The sequence below is a fragment of the Muntiacus reevesi genome, chromosome 2 (assembly GCF_963930625.1).
Source record: "Muntiacus reevesi chromosome 2, mMunRee1.1, whole genome shotgun sequence".
NCBI lineage: Eukaryota > Metazoa > Chordata > Mammalia > Artiodactyla > Cervidae > Muntiacus > Muntiacus reevesi.
In genome coordinates this window covers 282,782,488-282,805,410 of record NC_089250.1, presented here as the reverse complement: position 1 = coordinate 282,805,410, position 22,923 = coordinate 282,782,488, and the positions used below count along the sequence as shown (strand labels likewise).

General features: G+C 46.9%; 1 protein-coding gene across 1 annotated transcript; it reads left to right on the top strand.

The window, feature by feature from the left end:
* Positions 1 to 5,900: 5,900 nt before the first annotated feature.
* On the top strand, positions 5,901 to 21,914 carry LOC136157747 (histone-lysine N-methyltransferase PRDM9-like). Its single transcript, XM_065919525.1, has 11 exons — positions 5,901 to 5,976; positions 6,382 to 6,498; positions 6,804 to 6,911; positions 10,429 to 10,478; positions 12,274 to 12,430; positions 13,259 to 13,360; positions 13,574 to 13,845; positions 14,323 to 14,390; positions 15,458 to 15,651; positions 17,323 to 17,570; positions 21,612 to 21,914. The coding sequence occupies exons 1-11, from the start codon at positions 5,901 to 5,903 to the stop codon at positions 21,912 to 21,914; spliced, it is 1,695 nt and encodes a 564-aa protein (XP_065775597.1).
* The last annotated feature ends 1,009 nt before the right edge of the window (positions 21,915 to 22,923 follow it).

The window sequence follows — 22,923 nt, the reverse complement described above, 5'->3', positions numbered from 1 at the left end:
TTTCACCCTAGGTAATTTACATGTTTCGATGCTGTTCTCTCGAAACATCCCAACCTCGCCTTCTCCCACAGAGTCCAAAAGTCTGTTCTGTACATCTGTGTCTCTTTTTCTGTTTTGCATATAGGGTTGTTGTTACCATCTTTTTAAATTCCATATATATGTGTTAGTATACTATATTGGTCTTTATCTTTCTGGCTTACTTCACTCTGTATAATGGGCTCCAGTTTCATCCATCTCATTAGAACTGATTCAAATGAATTCTTCTTAATGGCTGAGTAATATTCCATGGTGTTTATGTACCACAGCTTCCTTATCCATTCGTCTGCTGATTGGCATCTAGGTTGCTTCCATGTCCTGGCTATTATAAACAGTGCTGTGATGAACACTGGGGTGCATGTGTCTCTTTCAGATCTGGTTTCCACGGTGTATATGCCCAGCAGTGGGATTCCTGGGTCATAGGACAGTTCTAATTCCAGTTTCTTAAGAAATCTCCACACTGTTCTCCATAGCGGCTATACTAGTTTGCATTCCCACCAACAGTGTAAGAGGGTTCCCTGTCCAAGTTGATTTTAAAAAACAGCCACTGAGGTTCCCAAATTTCATGTGCATCACCATCAACTGAAAATCAATTCAAAATTTTCTCATTAATCGGGTTTGGGTGGGGCCCATGGTTTAAAATAAAAGAATTCTTTTTTTTTTTTTTTCATTTATTTTTTATTAGTTGGAGGCTATAACTTTACAATATTGTAGTCGTTTTTGTCATACAATGACATCAATCAGCCATGGATTTACATGTATTCCCCATCCTGATTGCTCCTCCCACCTCCCTCTCTACCCGATCCCTCTGGGTCTTCCCAGTGCACCAGGCCCAAGCACTTGTCTGATGCATCCAACCTGGGCTGGTGATCTGTTTCACCATAGATAATATGCATGTTTCGATGCTGTTCTCTCAAAATATCCCACCCTCGCCTTCTCCCACAGACTCTAAAACTCTGTTCTGTACATCTGTGTCTCTTTTTCTGTTTTGCATAGATAGTTATGTCTATATGTACATATATATTTATATGTTTATGTATATAGATATTGATGTCTCAATGAACCTAGGGATTTATATATCTATGTACCTAGAATGTATATTTCTATGCATATAAACATTTGTATATCTATGTACCTAGACATTTATCTCTCTCTCTGGACATTTACATATCTATGTACCTAGATATTTACATTTATGTAAACTTATGTATATATAAATAGATGTCTTACCAGTATAACAGGGCCTGTAGAAAAGGGAACGCTCCGACAAAAAGACCTGACTCGGCAACTGAACAAAAACAAAATAGAAAATACATTCGGTTCACCTGCCACGCACAATACATGGTATATCACTGTTACTACAATATGAAATAAACGTTACTTTAAAAAAATAATGCTTAAGGGGACTTCCCTGCAGTCCAGTGGTTAAGATTCTGTGCTTCAAATGCAGGGGGCAAGGGTTCGACACTTGGTCGGGGAACTAAAAATCCCACATGCAACATGGCACTACCAGTAAATTTAAAAAAATTATTACAATAAATAAAAAAGAATGGCCCGAAAGAACACGCAAGCTTTTGGGTGTTTCTTCAGGTACATTCCATATTGAATTACAGTCTTGAGTGAAAACTTGAAGGTTTTCAATTTCAAGGCAATTACAACTGGGCATGAAAAAGTCCTGACGCCTTGTGGCCATTCCCTGCAATAGCAACCTTAAAACTTATGCTTATGAGAACATTTCATGCAAAGATGGGCTCAGTAAAGGGCATCAATGGTATGGACCTAACAGAAGCAGAAGATGTTAAGAAGGGGTGGCAAGAAAACTCAGAAGAACTGTACAAAAAAGATCTTCATGGACCAGACAGTCATGATGAAGTGATCACTCATCTAGAGACAGACATCCTGGAATGTGAAGTCAAGTGGGCCTTAGGAGACATCACTACAAACAAAGCTAGCAGAGGTCATGGAATTCCAGTTGAGCTATTTCAGATCCTAAAGATGATGCTGTGAAAGTGCTGCAGTCAATCTGTCAGCAAATTTAGAATACTCAGCAGTGGCCACAGGACAGGAAAAGGTCAGTTTTCATTCCAATCCCAAAGAAAGGCAATGCCAAAGAATGTGCAAACTACACCACAATTGCACTCATCTCATACACTAGCAAAATAATGCTCCAAATTCTCCAAGCCAGGCTTGACCAATACATGAACTGTGAACTTACAGATCTACAAGCTGGTTTTAGAAAAGGCAGAGAAACCAGAGATCAAATTGCCACCATCCACTGGATCATCGAAAAAGCAAGAGAGTTCCAGAAAAAAAAAATCTATTTCTGCTTTATAGGCTATGCCAAAGCCTTTGACTGTGTGGGTCACAATAAACTGTGGAAAATTCCCAAAAGATGGGAATACCAGACAACCTGACCTGCCTCTTGAGAAATCTGTATGCAGGTCAAAAAGCAACAGTCAGAACCAGACATGGAACAACAGACTGGTTCCAAATCGGGAAAGGAGCATATGAAGGTTATATATTGTGACCCTGCTTATCTAAATTCTATGCAGAGTACATCATGAGAAATTCCACGCTGAAGGAAGCACAAACTAAATTCAAGATTGCCGGGAGAAATATCAGCAATGCAGATGGCACAACCCTTATGGCAGAAAGTGAAGAAGAACTAAAGGGTCTCCTGATGAAAGTGAAAGAGGAGAATGAAAATGTTGGCTTAAAGCTCAACATTCAGAAAACTAAGATCATGGCATCGGGTCAGATCACTTCATGGCAAATAGATGGGGAAACAGTGGCTGACTTTATTTCGGGGTTCTCCAAAATCACTGCAGATGGTGACTGCAGCCATGAAATGAAAAGACACTTACTCCTTGGAAGAAAAGTTATTACCAACCTAGACAGTATATTAAAAAGCAGAGATGCTACTTTGCTAACAAAGGTCTGTCTAGTCAAGGCTATGGTTTTACCAGTGGTCATGTATGGATGGGAGAGTTGGACTCTAAAGAAAACTGAGTGCTGAAGAATGGATGCTTTTGAACTGCGGTGTTGGAGAAGGGTCGAGAATTCCTTGGACTACAAGGGGATGCAAGAGTCCATTCTAAACGAGATCAGACCTGAGTGTTCATTGGAAAGACTGATGTTGAAGCTGAAACTCCAATGCTTTGGCCACCTGATGTGAAGAGCTGACTCATTTCAAAGGACCCTGATGCTGAGAAAGATTGAGGGCAGGAGGAGAAGGGGACAACAGAAGATGAGATGGTTGGGTGGCATCACCGACTCAATGGACACGAGTTTGGGTAAACTCCGGGAGTTACTGATAGACAGGGAGGCCTGGCGTGCTACAGTTCATGGGGCTGCAAAGAGTTAGACACGACTGAGTGACTGAATTGAACTGATAAGGGGAAAGAATATGAAGAAGAATAGATATCTATATCTATATCAAGAATAGATAGCTATATGTATACCAGACCAGCTTGAATGTAAGAGATGCTGATGGTGACTGGTTCTGACTCTCAAGACTTCAATCAAATGAAGCTTGGAGTCTCCCACAGCCCAAGACCATTAATGAACATGTCTGTCAAGTTAAAGTGCTAGTCACTCACTCATGTCTGCCTCTCTGCAACCCCATGGACCACCAGGCTCTTCTGTCCATGGGATTCTCCAGGCAAGAATACTGGAGTGGACTGCACTGCCCTCCTCTTGGGATCATCCTCATTTAGGGGTTGAACCCGGGTCTTCTGCTATGCAGAGATTGTTGACCATCTGAGTCACCACAGAAGCTGGAACATGCCTGTACTCATAGATTAAAGCTTCCCCAACTTTGTGGTTTACAGAGACACTGCTCTGGAAACCTCCGTGTTGTTCTCCATAGTTCTGCAAGTAATACACTTTTCCTTCCCATGAGCTTTGGCTGTGTTGTACCTTTTGGCTCTACACCCACCAAGAGGTAAACTCGCTTTTCTGGTAACATTATTCCATCCAGACTCCCAACCACCACTTGATACTAATTCTACAATCAGTAGCCTTGCTTCCAATGCATGGAAATCACATTATTCTTCTGTGAGCAAAGCTACCTAAGGGCCAGAACCAGTGTCCCTATTTTATCTTGCGAAACCAGTAGGTGTCAGGCAAACTCAGCTCTATGGATCCACAGTCCTCCAGATCGATGCCTCGTCTTACAGAAAACACTTGCAAGGCTTTGAGGTTTTACTTATACCTCATTTCTGAAGGCTTTTCATACCCAGATTAAATAAACAGATGGCTCATCAGTGCCACGTCTACTTTCAGGTTAAAAATCCTCCAAGTTTTTTCTAACATCCTTATTCCAAGCGTTGTGTTTAAATCTTTGACTATACGGTGTTTATTGTGCATCTCATCAGAATGTAGTTAATTACACCGTTTCCCTTGAATAATGCAGTACTCACCACATAAGAGTTCTCGCCAAAACTGGATTTGATAAGGCAGGGCACAGGGGGGCCTAGGATAAACTCCGGGAGCGCGGTTACAGTCTGGTGGACCCGAGATTCCAGTTGAGGGCACTGGAAAGAAACATTCAGCCTGAGGACACCCCGCCCACTTGAGGATCCAGGCCTCAGAGGCCATGCCTGAAAACAAAGAGACCAGCCAAGCTGCGCCTGCGCACTGGAGGCGTGACAGGCACGCCCACAGAGCAGCCAATCCCCGAGCGGTGGGGCGGGGTCTCCATCGCGCTCCCCATCCTCCGGGCGCCTATTGGCCAAACCGCCTCAGTCACAACGCCGATTGGTCGCTTGTGCCTGACAGGGTACAGGCAGGCTGCTGGCCCTTCACTTCACCTCAGAGCCGAAAGACTGGACTTCGCTGAACCTCTAGCGCTCTCGGGGACAGGGTGGGCAGTGCGGAAAGACAGCGGGGAGGCTGACGGGAACGCGTCCTGCGCACTTCTGGTAAACTCTTAGCCTGATGGCTTCAAATTCCAGAGTGGGAGGCCCGAAATCCTGTCAATTTTGAGTAACCTGAGTCCTAATCTGAAGGGGGCTTGCGTCTCGTCAGCTTCAGGGATTACAAGTCCCTTCACCCACAGAAAGACCGAATCCCCTTGTGCTGCGACCCTCAAATAACTGGATTAACCCCAGTTCCCCTCAGCCTGAGGCACCCTAAAAATACCACCTGCAGAGAGACCAAATTTCCTCAACCTCGGAGACCCTGAATACCTCCGCCGGGGAGCTCTTAAAATTCTTCCTCCTCAAGACCCTAACTGCCCTGCCTATCGGAGCACTAAAGTCCCTTAGTAAGAAACCCCTGATTTCCTCAGCCTCACAGATCCCAAATTTTCTCACCGTGCGCATTTTGCATCAGCCAAAAGATCCCCAGTCCCCTCTGTCTGAGGACCCCAGTTACTTCAGCCCGTGGGACCCAGATCTCCTCAAGCCGAGCGACTTCTCCCTTAGACGTAGAATCTACGTTATGCCCAGACATTTCTTAGTCCCCAGGAGGAGATCCTCAAAACCCTTCTTGGAGAAACATTCCCTCAGCTGCTCTGGAACAGAGCCCTGATTTCAGCCTGACCCCAGTACAGCAATTAGGGGTTTCCGGGTCTCCTCGAGAATCCCTCCGTCACCCACAGTCACATCCCTCCCAGTGCCTTCCCTCAGAGGGGCTGAATTGTAGGGGAACCAAAGAAACCAAATCTAGTTTATATTAGGCTGATCTGTCATATCTAGTCAGGATCCGTCCATCCCTCCAATACCCTCACCCTGACTTTCCCCGCGCCTTCCTACCCTGGACACTCCACCCAAGGCAGGCAGCTCAGGCTCTGGACAGAGGTCTGGGCTAACTCAGCACCTTCTTCTTCCACAGGCACCTTGGCCTTGAGCACTCCAGTGGCCATGAGGCCGAACAGGTCTCCAGAGGAGAGCACTGAGGGAGATGCCGGGAGAACAGAGCGGAAGCCCACGGTGAGAGGTGGAGGCGGCAAAGCTGGGCTCGAAGCCAGCTCTATAGGAAAAACATGGCGCTGGTCCCTGAAGCACCACAGACTGCTTGCCTTAGCAGCTGAGTGAACTTCCCTGTGGCCGTACACAGGATGGGAACTCCTGGTCCTGTCTGAGATGGTGGGGTGGAGAGGGACAAAACGGGACACTAGCTTCTCAACTGCTCTGTGTCCAGGGAGACTTAGGAAAATGCTCAGTGTTTGTTCACTTAAGCAGGACACAGTCGGGAAGGAAAGTCTTCATCCCTGTCTCACACAGACCATCCAGGAGCTTCAGGCTACTTCCCGCACAAAAGATGGAGGAGAAGGCTCAGCTCTAAGGTCTGACTTAGATTAGTAAATCACTGATGAAATCTATTATTTCCCTTAGGCCAAAGATACTTTCAAAGACATCTCCGTATACTTCTCCCAGGAAGAATGGGAAGAGATGGGAGAATGGGAAAAAATCCGATATAGGAATGTGAAAAGAAACTACGAAGCGCTGATTGCTATAGGTAACAGGAAGTGCTGGGCGCCTGTGAGCCTGGGAAACATGAAACAGATCTTCAACCTCAGTGTTCACTTGGCCTGCTCTTAGGTGGCCTCACCTGCTCACAGTTCCCTTTTGTGTGGAGACTAACATGGAGGAAATGTTTGCAGTTCTGTACCAGAGGGAGGGTGACCCTGCAGTGCAGAGCTCACCTCTTGCCTTGTTCTGGATTCCCCAGCACATCCCACAGATTCCCTGACTCTGTGACACTTTCCATTGCTTCTATGCTTTGTTTCCCCTCCTTAGAACAAATGTTTTGCTTCTTTCCAGGTTTCAGAGCCACTCGACCAGATTTCATGCATCCCCGCAGGCAGGCCATCAAGCCCCAGGGAGATGAAACTGAGGATTCTGATGAAGAGTGGACACCAAGGCAGCAAGGTGAGAGGCCAGGAGGATGTGGACGTGTCTTCCTGAAACCAGCCTGGGCTTAGGTCTCAACTACATCTTAGCCATTAGCAAGGAAAACATAATTTTCAGCATTCCCAAGTGGCTGTGGCTGAGTGTTGACATTAGCCTGAATGAAGATGAATGTATAGGTGTTCCAGTGTAATTCTCAAAAGTTTTATGGTCAAAATTTATCATTCTTTTAAAAAAGAATTATCTTGCTAAACATTCTTAGTGAAACGCAGTTAAACAAACCTTAGAAATAAATTCACCAAACAGATTGGTTATTGGTTATTGGATTAAATCTCTTCAAAGAGGAAATGATTAACATATTATGTCAAGATACATTATTTATGTATGTATATAAAATAAAACCAGTGATCTTCTTACCCTAACGTTAAACTAATTCTTTATTTTGATTCTGGGAAAGGATTGGAGAGAACTATTTATTCTCCATGATCTTTCCCACATTTCACTGACCAGAGATGGCATCAGGTAAATAAAATGAAGTACACTTATTATAAAATAGAAGTGAGCAGCTCACTTCCTCTTCTGCTGCTCAAACAGTTTAGCAGATTTAATCTGCATGACTGGAGAAAACAATTTAGATAGTTCTATGATTCTCCAAATATGGATTTCTGTTCTCCAAGGTTTTTAAAAATTACTTATTTAGTTTTGGCTGCACTGGGTCTTTGTTCCTGTGCACGGGCTTTCTCTGGTTCCGGTGAGTGTCTTCTCGTTGCAGAGCACGTGCAGGCTCTGGAGTTTTTGAAAAAAAAGGCTTAGCTGCCCCGCAGAAAGTGGCATCTCCCTGGACCAGCCATCGAACCTGTGTCCTCTGCACTGGCAGGCAGATTCTCATCCACTCTGCACCAGGGACGTCCCTCTGTTCCCTGATGTTATTAAAACTAGGGAAAGGGACATGAAAACCAAACATTTGGTTGTCTGCAAAGGTTTTGACATGAGGAGAGACTCTTCATAGGGAATACATACGCCTCGGTTCACCATACGCCTGCTCGTCTTTATTTACCTTTTTAACAGTTTCTGAGTGTATGGCACACTGCTGCTAACTATGTACACGTTAGTGCTAGTGGCCACAGTGCTAATCGCTCAGTCATGGCTGACTCTGCGTCCCCAGAGACTGGAGCCCACCAGGCTCCTCTGTCCATGGGATTCTCTAGGCAAGAATCCTGGAGTGGGTTGCCATGTCCTGCCTCCAGGTGATTTCCCAAGCCAGGGATTGAGCCTGCATCTGTTGCATCTCCTGCATTGCAGGTGGATTTTTTACTGCTGAGCCACCGGGGATATATACACACATTGCTGTACAACAAGTCTGTAGAAGTGTTACATCTTGCGTGACTGAAGCCCTAATCCACTGAGGAACAATTCTCCAATCCTTCCTCTTCACAGCCCTTGGCAAACATGATTATATTTTCTCTTTCCATAGATTTGATTAATTTAGATCCCTCAGAGAAGTGGAATCAGGCAATGTTTGCCTTTTTTGATTGTTTCACTTCACTTAGTATAATATCATCAAGGCCTATCTATGACGTAGCATGTGACAGAATTCTTTTTTAAGGCTTCAAAACATTCCGTTGTGTGCATGTGGCTATAAGAGCTATAATATATATCTTATATATAATCTCTACCTTTATCCCCAATGAACATTTAGATTGCTTACGCATCTAAATTGCTTATGCCCATTGGGAATAATGCAGGAATGATTATATGTGTGCCCACTATTTAGTCAATATCTTGCTTTCAATTTTTTCTGGAAACACACTCTTGAGTTGGATTGCTAGACCATATAGCAGTTCTAAATTTCTGTGGAAACTCCATACTGTTTCTATAAAGCTTGCAACATTTTACATTGCCAACAATAGTGTATAAGAGTTCCAATTTATCCATATCCTTACCAAACTTCCTATTGTCTTCTTATACATGTTGCCCATCACAGAAGGTTTCAATTTGCATTTCCCTATTGATTAGTAACATTGAGCATCTTTTCGTATGCTTGTAGGCCAGTTGTGTATTTTCTCTGGAGAAAAGTCTATTCAATTCCTTCTCTCACTGTTACTCAGCTCAGACTGCCATAACAAAGCAGACTGCATTCCTCAAACCACAGAAACTTGTTTTCTTAATATACTGGAGCATGTAAATTTGATATCAAGGTGCCATCATGGTCCATCAGGTTCTCTTCCTGGCTTATAGGTAGCCTTCATACTGGTGTATGCTTATTAAACCCTTTTCAGATGCATATTTTACAAATATTTTCTACCATCCTATAGGTGGCCTTTTCAACTCTGTTCTGTGTGTCCTTTGCTGCACAGAGGTTTTCAGATTAATCTCCTTTGTCTATTTTTACTTTGTTACTAATCCTTGTGCACTTGGCACCATATCTAAGAAATCATTGCTGATTCAGTGTCGTGAAGCTTCACCCTTGTTGTCTTCTAAGAGTCTTATCAAGTCTTGCATTTAGGTCTCTCATCCATTCTGAGTGATTTCTCTTCAAGATGTAAGATGTTCATTATTTTGCATATGGTTATTTTGTTTCCCCAGCACCATTCATTACAGGGATTAAACTTTCCCCATTATCTTGACACCCTATAGTTTTCAACATATAAGTCTCATCTCTTTAAGTTTACTCCTAATTACCTCATTCTTTTCAATGCTATTATAAATAAGATTTCTTGTCCAGTGGCTAAGACTCCACACTCCCATTGCAGAGAACTTCGGTTCTGTCAGGGAACTAGATCCCACATGCCACAACAAAGACCTGGCACAAACAAATAAATAAAAATATATATTTTTTTTAATTTAACTCAACCCTAGCTTCAAAAAAATAAAAAATAAATAGTATTGTTTTCTTATTTTCCTGTGTGGAATGGTCATTCTTCATGCACGGAAAGATATTTGAAAGTTGATTTTGTACCGTGCAACTTACTGTGCAGGTTTTTTGTGTATGTGGATTTAAAGACTTTTCTACACATAAAACCATGCACCTGTGAACAGATATGATTTTACTTCTTTCTTTCCAAATGGAAGACTTTTGTTTCCATTTCTAACCTACTGTGCTGGCTAGGAGTTCTAACATTATGGTGAACAGAAATGTTGAAAACCGGCATCCTTCCCTTCCTAGATCTTTTTCACTGATGACTATGATGTTAGAGATAGACTTTCAATATATGACCTTTATTATATTGCAGCCACTTCCTACTATGTCTACATTCTTGAGTACTTTTGCTATGAAAGACTAGTAAATTTAATAGATACTTTATGAATATCAGATGAGGCACAGATGAAGTTTCATATTTTTTTTTTAATTTTAAGAAAATTATGTAATGCTCCCAGTGGAACCATGGGAGTTGATGATACAGAAACCATTTTCCATTCCTCCTTTGGTAATCATTGTCTTTGTCACTCTCTGGCTTAGAATTATGTGTCCTTAATTAGAATACCCAGAGTTTGGAAACATTTACCAACCAAAACACTGATTCTCATCACTTTTTAGGTAAACCTTCTTCGATGTCCTTCAGAGTGGAGCACAGTAAACACCAGAAGGTGAGTATTTCCCAAATCCTGTTGCCAAAATATCCTCCTCATGGATCCAGTCACAGGTGAGAATAGGAGAAACACAGAGATCCTGGAGACGGCTGCCTTCCTGTCCTGAATCTTTAGCACACTGTCTGATATCATCACCACCTTTACAGTTAGTAAGAACAACAAACATAGTATTCTGTTCTATTGTTACATTATTCTCAAACTATTTCAGACTTTAAGCATTTTATGTGAACAAACTTACTTAAACCTTAAAACAATCCTACAGTACCTATAATTAGGTAAATAGCTATCACCATTATAGACCCAAACAAATGAGGTGAAAACATTTGATTATATGCCTGGGATCACAGTATCACTGGTAGTGCAATCTAAACCAATGCACGTACTCTAAACCCCTGACAAACTGATTAAAGCTTCCATAGTTCTTTGAAGCTTATTCATACATCTCTATATCATTTATCTGAGAGATGTTTTCAACCTCAGTTCTTTTGTTCTGTACTAGGGAGGGATATGCTAAGACACCTGACTAAGGGAAGCTTAAGGACATGTTGGGCAGTTTGTAGAGTGGATGGTCCAAGATGAAGAAGCTTAAGGACATGCTGGGCAGTTTGTAGAGTGAACAATCCATGATGAAGAAGGAGAGAGGATCCCTACCTCAGAGCCTCCCACTCCAATAAGACGAAGCAACTTGCAACCCTGATAAGCCTCAGGTTTATGACTGAAAAGCAACAAATAAGAAAATGACAGAAGGACTTCACATAGATTACCCACATTTGAGTAGAAACTCATCATCTGGGCATCATTTCAAATGCTCCTTCTTATAGGAGGGAGTAACAACTCCTTCCTCTGAGCTCCAATTAGGCAATTCTCCTGTTTGGAATCATGTGTTTAGCCTGCCCCTGTGTTGCGAGCTTTGAGAGCCTAGCCCACACACATTCATTCTCAGAAATCCAAGCCCAGCTCAAAGCCCCTGAGGGCCCCCTGAATGTTTTATGAATGAGTGACTCCATATTTAAGCATTCATCTAGGAGTAGAAAGGTCAAAGGATGCTGAAGATAGTATCTGTGAGCCACACTTGAAATATAGATGCAGTTTAGGGAATAAATTGATACCAGGGATGTACGTTCATGTTCTTACTGTATTAAATAACTCACACAACAATTTGTTGAAGGTTATTAAATTTCATGTCCACTATAATATTAAGAATTAGCCTGTAAACCAATTCATGGATCAGCAAACTGAGCAGAACCAGCTAGTCATGCAGCCTTGTTCAAGGAGAACTGATGAGACCAGCTGCTTTAATTCCAAATATTGTTGCTAGGACATGGCAACCTGCAGCTTTCATCTCATTGTCTTTATTGTCTAAATATGTTTCTGCCGATCGTCTTTTCTCCTCTTAACTTCACTGCTCTGTCACCTTATTTTCCACATGTGTTTTGTCCCATCTGTAATTACCATAGTTCCTCGTCCATCAAAGGGCCACTAATTAAAGAAACCCCCCGGATCTCTCTATGAGCCCTTACCCTCTTCTTTCCCTGGCCTCCAGGTATTGTCCCTGCCTTACTCTCACTTTTATGCAGAAAGTTGAAGGGAAAGAACCTTAAGATATGAATTCTAGTTTTGATTCCCTCTCCACCTAGGTCCCTTTTTTACACTCCAGTGTTCAGACACCCTCCCCCCATATCAGGTATTTCCAAGATTTGTCAAAGTATTAACTCAAGTCATGCATGTGAAAACACTTCATAAAGTCTTAAAGAACTAAAGAAATGTATGTTGTCTTTTACTCACATGGAAGAGAATGTCCAGGGCACCATTAAGTAATGAATATGGTTTGAAGGAATTGCCGGGAGCAGCAGAATCGTTGAAGACAATTGGCTCCAAGCAGGCTCAGAAACCAGTGCCCCATCCCAGAAAAGCAATGACCCCTGGACAGCACCCCAGACAAAAAGTCGGTGAGAGAAATTTGGGGAGTTCCTCTAATTAGTTCCTCTAACCCCTGTAGAAAAACTAGTAAGTGTGGCCTAGGTGTGTGGCATGGAATTTGGGTAGGCGGGGTTTAAGCTGGACTGATCTGAGACATGAAGTTAGCACGGGGGCCTTGGGAAAACCTTATATATTTTCTGAGGTTCTGAGTGCTATCTGTAAAGTGAATATAAGGATATATAACTCATACAGTGCTTGAAAGCCTTACATTAAATGCAAAAGTCTGACACCTACAAGGAGTTCAATAAATCCAGCTGTGATAATGGGAACCGAGCTTTGTTAGTGTTTATGCCCAGACCTCTGCTCAGTGCATTACGTGTCATGTACCCTTAACATATATTTTCTGAGTAGATGTGTCGGTGAACTATTAACTAAGTAGGAAGGTTGGGAAGTTAAACCTACTAACGGGAAGTGCATGAAGCTATCACTGAACTGAGCATCTGTGGTCAGTGGAGCCTCAGTCTCCTGAACCTGTAGTTAAAGGGAGAAGAAAGAAAACATAGAGAATGTACTTTCTGGCGGTTAAGTGGTTAAGGCTCCATGCTTCCACTGCAGGAGGTGTGAGTTCCATTCCTGGTCAGGGAACTAAGATCCCACAAGCCATGCAGCCAGGCCAAGAAATAAATACTGCAACATTAAAACATAAAATTACAAAAGAAAAAGCTTGAAAACTACATGTAAGAAAGTTTTAACAATGTGTATAAATAGACAGGGAGGAGATTTCACACTTTCTCATAAAACATGGACTAACTCCGCAGACCCCACCAGCCTTCCTTAGCTTCTGTTCTCCATCTTAGAACTCAGAGGAAAGGAGACTGGAGTGAAGAGGTACAGTCTACGGGAAAGAAAGGGCCACGTGTACCAAGAGGTCAGCGAGCCCCAGGATGACGACTACCTCTGTGAGTGACCCCGCCGGCCCACTCACGGAGAAGGGGCTACGAGCCCTTGGTCCGCTAACCTCACCTCACAATTTGGTCCCCCAATCATCCCCTTCCTCTATGACTTGGGGTGCAGGATCAAGGCCAACTGCCATGAATTCCCCAGTTCTTTCTGAAGGTCTTTATGACCAGAAACATCACTGTACCTCCTCTCATCCCTGTTCTCACCTCCAGATTGTGAGGAGTGTCAGAACTTCTTCATTGACAGCTGTGCTGCCCATGGGCCCCCAACCTTTGTAAAGGACTGTGCAGTGGAAAAGGGGCATGCCAACCGCTCAACCCTCACGCTGCCCCCTGGGTTAAGCATCAGACTGTCGGGCATCCCTGATGCTGGGCTTGGAGTGTGGAATGAGGCATCTGATCTGCCGCTGGGCCTGCACTTTGGCCCCTATGAGGGCCAGATCACAGACGATGAAGAGGCCACCAACAGTGGATACGCCTGGCTGGTGAGAAGCACCCGTTTCCCTGTCCTCTGGCCTCTAACCACTTGTATGTGGTGGGGGGTATTTCATGTCTACATGGGAGGACACAGATAGCGATAACACGGTCGACAAAGACACAGTCAGCCCTGGGTACTGTGTGTCCTGGGCGTGAACACAGGACTTCCATCTAAAGGTCAGAGGAGAGGTGGGAACACAGTCTACAGACACTTAGACCTCTACCTAAGGTCAGAGGAGAGGTGGGAACACAGTGTAGAGACACACAGAAGTGACTCCTCCCTTGTGGAACCCTTCCTTCAATGAATCAAGAGACTCAGACTTGGAATGATGAGTAAGGGGCTTACCCTGTGGTCCGACAGGCAGTTAAATCCAGGTAGGCTGAAAAACACCAGTGACTACACAGGCAAATAGCTCTTCTATTGCTTCCTACCAAAAAAAATAATAATAAAGAGGATAGCTTGTAACTCTTTCTCTGACCCTCAGATCACCAAAGGGAGGAACTGCTACGAGTATGTGGATGGAAAGGACACGTTTTCGGCCAACTGGATGAGGTGAGTGCAGTGAGTCTGCCGTGTGTAGACATTGAACTCCCTCCATCCCACGCCCCTTTCCTTCTCAACCCGGCTCCCTCAACAGCTTTTATATCTCCTTTCCTATTTTCCCTCTATATCATGCTCTTTCATTTCAAAAGACACTAGAAAGAAGGAAATAAAAATATGGCTTATGCCGTCAAGATACAAGTCTATATGCTGAACAAAACTGGTGGACTTGAGTACAACTTGAAGAGTTTAGATTCACCAGGGATACTTTAACTCAGTTAATGGACACTTATCACGCCCTTTATGGTTCAGGTTAGACAGTGAACTTCGGTACTGAAGCAGATCACACAACCCATGTCCTTTTGGAGAACATACTGCAAACAGACATTACCCAATTGATTTTAGGAGCAGTAACCTTATTTTTTCTATCTTTGAGTAAGTGCACACGCCAGGATGACCTAACACAGGAGACCTTGACTCTCTGTGGGCAAAAACCTCCTCAGGCTTGGTTCCAGTGAGAAGTGGGCCCTGAGGCCTCAGAAGGAATGGGGGGCAGCATGGCCCTGAGCAGGGCCATTCTCTGAGGGCCTCTCCTTTCATCAGGGCAGGCAGACAGTGAACAGACTTTTACGGTTCCATGTCTCAAGCTATATCAGAATTCTCTCCAAGTTTCCGTGGGAGGGGGTGGGCAAGTGAATAGGAACGTGGATACACGTGGGTAATGGGAGAAAGACTCGGCAGAGAAGGCAGGCTGGGGTGAGTGCTGAGGGCTGCATGTTAGCCAAGAAGCACCAAGTCCTGTGGATGAAAGAGAACTTAATTCAGAGTTTAGAGGAGCTGGAGGTCACCAGCCTCACGGACACTCCAGGTGGATATGAGTTTGGAACTGGGCTCCGGAAAATGGCTACTTAGGTAAGGAGAGAAAAGCATGGGAATTCACATGGCCTGGTCGAAGGTGTGAACAGAAGGTCCACATGAGGGGCGGCCTCAGAGGCGGAAGGCAAGGAGCTGGGCATGGGCGGACAGTGGAGGGCACTCGTCACCTGAGGTTTCTTTCCCTTTCCCGGCCTCGACCCCAGGTATGTGAACTGTGCCCGGGACGACGAGGAGCAGAACCTGGTGGCCTTCCAGTATCACGGGCAGATCTTCTACCGAACCTGCCGGGTGGTCAGGCCGGGCTGTGAGCTGCTGGAGTGGTACGGGGACGAGTATGGCCAGGACCTTGGCATCAAGCGGAGCAGCAGGGGGAAGAGTGAGCTCGCGGCCGGGAGAGGTGAGTGTCTCCCCTCTTCCAGCACCCCACCCCATCCTGGGAGCCTCCGAGGTCCGATTTCTAAGCAGAGGACAATCCAGTCCTAAGTCAGTTGAGTTGCAATTAAAATGCCTCAGAGTTTGATTCCTTTCATATGACTGTTAGGAGAAATTTTATATTGAAAATGTTAGTTCTAATTTTTAATATTTCATGCAAAAAAATGTGCAACATCACCTTCTGCTCAAAGGCTGAGAAGCAAAAAGCAACATTTCTAGCACCTACCATTTCTCTGCCCTTTATTTGTTTCTGCTTCATTTCCTCCCATTTCTAAGCGACACGTGTACAGTGATGCGCATTCAGTTACTGTTCCAGTCTGTTGTCATGTGAGTTCACGCTCTGTGCCAGACGGGGCTCCACGCCCCGAAACAGACAGGACCACTGCCCTGGGGCAGCCCCTGGCTTCACACCAGACAGGGGCTGGTGCTGAGGAAAACCAGCGCAGGGAACGTGCCTCGGATCAGCGTGAGCAGAGGGTGGGGTGCGGTGCAGGACGGTGCGGCAGGGTCTATGCAGAGATAACACCTGCGGGGAAGAACTCCAGGCAGGGGAGCAGCCCTTGCCTCAGCCCCAGGGCCGGGAAGGGAGGCCATGCCAGGGGTCGCGGGAGGAAGCACAGAGGGAGAGGAAGGAGGCTGGAGGGAACACGGAAGCCTCGGGGCCTGTGTCCACGTGCAGGCCACAGGGGTCCTCTTGGGTGACACAGAACAACCGCAGGCTTTCAGCTGCAAGCCGCACGTTCTCTGTGCTAAGACGATGCTTTGGTTCACTTTTGGGAAAAGACAGCAGCGGGGAGTCCCCTCAGAGGTCAGTTCATTGCCAGACATGAGGGGAGTGTGGGCTGGCTGACGATGCTTGGGAGTGAGGTTGTGAAGAGTCTGGCTGGACATGTATTTTTAAACAGTGCTTCCTAGTGCATGTTAAATGGACTAAGCCTGAATGAAATAAATGAGGTATGAGTACTAGTGAGGCTGGAGAAAGGATATGCCTTTATTTTATGATTTATGGGAAACTGAGAGAGGAGCAATTTGTGAATCAGTTTGGGCAGCAGGATCCAGACCTGTAGTCAGTGGGACCTGGTCTGCTCGGTCTCGTCCAGGCTCAAACCCACTTCCTGCAGAGATCGGCACAAAGACTGTTCTTTGAACAAGGAGCCACAAACTCAGATTTACTCACACCTGCTCTAACCACCCCCTGTGCTGCCTCCCATATGCAGAGAGCTCCAGGCCAGGCGCCCCTAGCTTAATAGACCCTTTCCCCTCACAGGGAGCCTCTCAGGAGATTCCACCTAAAACATCAACTCTTATCCATCAGTAGGGTAAATACCTGGGGCCACTGTGACGTGACTTTTCAGACACTTACCCGCAGGGAAAGTCCCTGCAGATCCACCTCTATCAGGAGAGACGCTGCCTCTGATGCAGCTGGAAGGTCCCTATCTGGGTGATATGTAGAAAAGGCCCTTGACACCCGCATCCTGGATTTCTGTAGATGTAGAGAATAACAGTGGAATGGAAAAGTGGACTGTAAAGACACTTGATGGGAGACAGATCCTGCACTGTCAACACTTAGATGATTAGTGAGGAGGGCCTGACCACGGCAAACCAGCTACCTGAAAAAAGCTCCCTCTTTCAGCAGAACCGACGCCCAAGATCCACCCATGTGCCTCCTGCTCTCTGGCCTTTTCCAGTCAGAAATTCCTCAGCCAACACATCCAACGCAGTCACCCCTCTCAGACCCTCCTGAGACCATCTGAAAGAGACCTCCTCCAACCAGAGGATCCCTGCCCAGGCAGTCAAAATCGGAGATATTCCAATCCACACAGCCCGAGCGACAAACCTGAGGGTCAGGAGACCAAGGACAGGCCCCAACCTTTGCTGAAAAGCGTAAGGCTGAAGAGGATTTCAAGGGCCTCTTCCTTCTCACCTGGAGGACAAATGGGGGGTTCTGGGGTGCATGAGAGAATGAAAGACGAGCCCAGCACAAGCCTGAAACTGAATCCAGAGGACACAGGCACATTTCTCACGGGGGCAGGGGTCTCAGGGATTATGAGGGTCACATGCGGAGAGTGTGGGCAAGGCTCCAAGGACAGGTCAAGTCTCATCACACACGAGAGGACACACACAGGGGAGAAGCCCTATGTTTGCGTGGAGTGTGGGCGAAGCTTCCATCGGAAGTCCCATCTCATCACACACGAGAGGACACACACGTGGGAGAAGCCCTTTGTTTGCAGGGACTGTGGGCGAAGCTTCCATCACGGGTCAAATCTCATCTCACACCAGAGGACACACACAGGGGAGAAGCCCTATATTTGTGGGGAGTGTGGGCGAAGCTTCAGTGATAAGTCAAATCTCATCTCACACAAGAGGACACACACAGCGGAGAAGCCCTATGTTTGCGGGGAGTGTGGGCGAAGCTTCCGTCAGAAGTCAGCCCTCATCACACACCAGCGGACACACACAGGGGAGAAGCCCTATGTTTGTGGCGAGTGTGGGCGAAGCTTCAGTAAGAACTTCAACCTCATCACACACCAGAGGACACACACAGGGGAGAAGCCCTATGTTTGCAGGGAGTGTGGGCGAAGCTTCAGTCGGAAGTACCTCCTCATCACCCACCATAGGACACACACAGGGGAAAAGCCCCATGTTTGCAGGGAGTGTGGGCGAAGCTTCAGTCAGAAGTCTCATCTCATCTACCACAAGAGGACACACACGGGGGGAAGCCCTATGTTTGTGGGGAGTGTGGACGAAGCTTCAATAAGAACTTCATCCTCATCAGACACCAGAGGACACACACAGGGGAGAAGCCCTATGTTTGTGGGGAGTGTGGGCAAAGCTTCAGTCAGAAGTCAAATCTCATGTCACACAAGAGGACACACACAGGGGACAAGCCCTATGTTTGCAGGGACTGTGGGCGAAGCTTAAGTCGGAAGGCCCTCCTCATCACCGACCAGAGGACGCACACAGGGGAGTAGCCCTATGTTTGCAGGGAGTGTGAGTGAGTCGTGACCAACAAACCACACCTTAGCCACAGGAGGATGACTGCAGCCACCCCATGCCTCAGCTATAAGGGCGCCTCAGAGGACGCCTGTGACCTGTTACTGTCCCCAGGAGAATGAGGAGAGACTTCCCAGGTGGTCCAGGGGTCAAAACTCCAATGCAGAGACCCACGTTCAATACCTGCTTGGGGAACTAGCTCCCACATGCTGCAACTAAGACACAGCACAGCCGAATAAATAAATATATAATAAATATTTTAAAGAAAGAGCTTGGTAACCACAGAATTATTTGCTACATAGACCATCCACTTTCATGACAGGAGAGGAGGTAGTTAAAGAGCAGAGGGTTTCTGAAGTGTTCTGGAGATGTTCATGCCAATTGCCTTCATGGTTACTTAGTACTCCTCTTCTAATAAATTTTGTCTCCACACAAATCTGAAGCACAGACTATGTACTCATTCCCCCCTTATCACTGACAGCAGTGGAGTCCAGTTAGCTGAACATTTGGGAAGGCATAATTCTGAAGCCAACTCAGTTAGGTCACTGGACAGTCAGTTCCTGGGTCCAGGGAGAGGAATCTAGGGTTTGAGACAGACTCACCAGTAAAGGGATTCCCCGGCCTCCTGGGAAGTGTGGCTTCTCCTCCTTATAGACCGCGACTCTCCTTTGGCCTCTCCTGGTGGCCCTCTGCTTCCCTCTCACTTCTGTAGCCGCAAATGTGAAGGCCACGTGCACGTGTGTGTGTCTGCACACCCGCCTGGCTCAGCATGGGCCATCTGGTCTCTGCAGCTCCCTCGGAGTCATCACAGCATCTGGACTCCAGATTCTACCACGGGGGTCCAGTTCTCAGCCCTGGCCCCAGCAGCTGCGTGAGCTGGGGCAAGATGCTCAACCTCTCTGTGTCTTTATTCTCATCTGTGATACGGCGTGGGAGCACCAGCATTTTGGTTTGATGCGTAAGCACAGGCGGAATTTGGGAGAGGCTGGCTGAGAACCCAAGCCCCACCATTGCTGCCCTTTGTTCTTTTTTCTTTAATTTTTTTTTTTTTTTTATTTTTTAATAGAAGGATAACTGCTTTATAGAATTTGTTTCCTGCATGTCCTCCAGCCCCCACACCTTCCAGGTCTTCAGATAGATGAGGAAGGGGCCGTTTAGGCACTAGGATGCCCTGATGATGGGGTGTGAGGTCAGGGATGCTAAGGGAGGGCGACCTCCCTTCCCACCCCTGCCGTTCCTGCTGAGCTGGGCAGCCCCAGGGCCCCTCCACAGACAGGCAGTGCCCACAGTCGTCCCCCTGCCGAGAACAGAGCCTGGAGCCGCGTTTGCAGGAAATCCCCGTCCAGCCCCCATCCCACTCCCACACGGAGGGTCCTTGAATCCCACACCGCGGCTTCTCTATGCATGGGCCTCGTACCTGTCCCCGTACGCTCTGGTCAACGACGTCGCGAACTTGAAATTCTTAACCATGGAATAGTTCATCCTTACACTTCCCTTTCATGAGTGAAGTCTGATGGGCCCCGAGGTGCGCTGTGAGCAGAGCAGATGCTCACACAGCACAGGTCCCGGGGTGACCAGGCTGCACGAGGGGGCAAGGTGGACACAAAGCCCCCCTACCCTGGGTGAGTGAGGCTGGGGACAGCACCAGGGAGCCACGCTTGCTCAGACCCGGAACTGAGCTCCGACATAGAGTGGGGGCAATGGGGTTCTTAAGGTCAACCACACCCGTGGAGACACAGGTTCAATCACTGACCTGGGAAGACCCCACGTGCCGTGGAACAACTAAGTCCTTTCACAACTACTGCAGCCCAAGAGCCTAGAGTCTCTGCTTCTGAACCAAAGCAGCCACCACAGGGAGAAGTTCAGCACAGAAACGAGAGAGCAGCCCCCATGCCCTACAACCAGAGAAAAGCCCGCACAGCAGCAAAGACCCAGATTAGCCAAAATAAATAACTAATCTTTTTTTAAGTAGGAGATCGCAGCATTCTCTGTTGATCCAGAGTCTGGGACTCTGAGCTCCCAACAAAGGGGGCTACGTTCAGTCCCTGGTCAGGGCACTATTTCCCACATGCTGCAACTGAAGTCCCTGCATGCCACAGCTAAGACCCAGCGCAGCCAATCAAATGAATACTTAAAAGTAGGAGGTGGTTCATCTGTCACCATTGAAAACTGCAACATTTTAGGAAAAGAAAAAAAGTTCTTATTTTGCAAGTGCTCACGGTTGATTGCAAAATTTTCTCATAATATGCAGCCGTTTAAAAAAAAAAGAAATAGAGAAAACACAGAAACTAAAACCCACCCATAAAGTGTGGGGAACATCAATTACTACAGCATCCGGCCACCACACACGGGAACACACGGTCGTGATTTTCTTCTACAAAGAAGCTTTCGGCCTCCACCCACCTTCCCACTGACCTCTGCTCTGCTCACCAAGAAGTCTGTGCTTTGGATTTGTGACCGGGGGGTTTCTGTTGAACCCAGGGAGGCAGGGGAGCAGGGCTGTGTGGTTGGGGCACCGTCTGAACTGCAGTGAGGAGAGAAGCGCGAGTGCTCCGCCTCTGGGTCCAGTAACACCAGGGGCCTCGGGGAGCCGCCTGGGAAGAAGCCTCTAAAACACCTTCCCTGCAGGATCGACAGTTACAGCACATCCCACGTCTCGGGGTTCAGCTGTGTGTCAACAAGTCCTCTCTTGTTGGACAGAAAAGTGTTTCCACAGAGAATCTGCCCAGATCTTGGCCTAGTTTGGTTTTCTCATTGGACATGGAAAGTGTTTCCACAGAGAATCTGCCTGAATCTTGGCCTCAGTTGGTACAGATGTAACAGGCAGTACGATCAGGGCTCAGGGAAGTTAGTTCTGAAGCTCTCTGGGTTTAGGGCTACAGCACCTCCTCACCTCCACCCCTTCCACGGTCATGGAGCCTTCTCTTCCAGAGGAAGGTGTTTGGCAACATCAGCCACAAAGACACTAAAGAGGAGAAAGGCCACGGCAGGCGGGGCTGGGTGTTCCTGGGGGAGCAGAGGGGCCTTGGACACTCCATGCTGGACCCCTGCCCCACCGGCTTCTCCTCCTTCTCTCTGGGCATGCAGCTTTCACCTCCGGGGTCCCCGCCAGTGAGGGGCTCCCAGGACACCAAGCTGGGGTTGGCGATGGGTAAGCTGGATGCCAGGGAACCCGAGCTGGATGCCAGCAGGTCAGTGAACTGTGGACGAGGGCCGGCCTCACTGAACGGTTAGGCCCTGTGCATTCAGAACATCCTCTCTGGACCCCAGGTGGAGGTGCTGCTGCCCCCAGGGCCCACCTGGGTCTCAGGAGGTGGAAGAGTGACCAGGTTGTCCTTCCGACCTCCTGCGCAGAGAATGACACAGGCCAGTTCCCAAAAGTCAGAGCAGGGTGGGCAGAGTGAGTCTTGGGTCTCACAGGGTCCATGTGAAGAGCGGTTCACTGCTTCCTGGATCCCTCTTAGCTGGTTCCCCTTCTATGTTGTTTTCACACGAAATCTCACAAGGACGAAGCAGTCCAGGTGCCCACAGCATCACTCACCCAGGTGCTGACAACCCTCCTTATTTATTATGGGCAGGGAGACAGGGTGGCTGGTGTGACGCTCCCCTGGACCAGAGAGGAGACACCCCAGGGTGTGTCCCTGCCACCTCCTGAGACCCAGGCGGGCATTGGGGGCAGAGCACCTCCAGCTGGGGACTGGAGAGGGTGTCCTGAATGGACAGGCCTAACTGTCCACTGTGGCTTCAGGGGGTATGGGCAAGAGGGGCACGAACTCCTTTCTAAATATTTCAGACAACCACTGAGCTCCTTTTGGTTTATGGTTTCAGATCTTTTTGTATGGCCCATTTTCAGAGACTTTATTGAATCTGCTACAATATTGCTTCCATTTTATGTTTTGATTTTTTGACTGCAAGGCATGTGGGCTTGTTACCAAGTCCAAGCTCGCTCTGCATGCCTCACAACAGGCCGATAAATCAGAGCTGAGGTGCTGAGGCAACAAATATTACTTTACTTGGAAAGCTGGGAGATTGAGAAGATAGCAGAAAATATCTCCAAGAAACCATCTTGTCAGGGTCTGGATGCCAGTGTCTTTTATAGAAGACAGAGCTGGGAGGTGAGGAAATACAGTAAAAAGGCCATTAATCTGGCAAATATCTCCTGGAATGGCCAGTATCGGAGGGAGATGTGTTACTTTCTCCCTCCTGTAGCCATCCACAGGTGGACAGGTCCTGGACAGAGGCA

Bases quoted from the DNA above. Each gene is read 5' to 3' on its own strand.
- LOC136157747 (XM_065919525.1), top strand. From the start codon at position 5,901: ATGAGGCCGAACAGGTCTCCAGAGGAGAGCACTGAGGGAGATGCCGGG. The intron at 10,479-12,273 runs GTGAGTATTTCC...CTCACATGGAAG, and splicing joins AGCACAGTAAACACCAGAAG to AGAATGTCCAGGGCACCATT. The intron at 15,652-17,322 runs GTGAGTGTCTCC...CTCTTTCAGCAG, and splicing joins TGAGCTCGCGGCCGGGAGAG to AACCGACGCCCAAGATCCAC.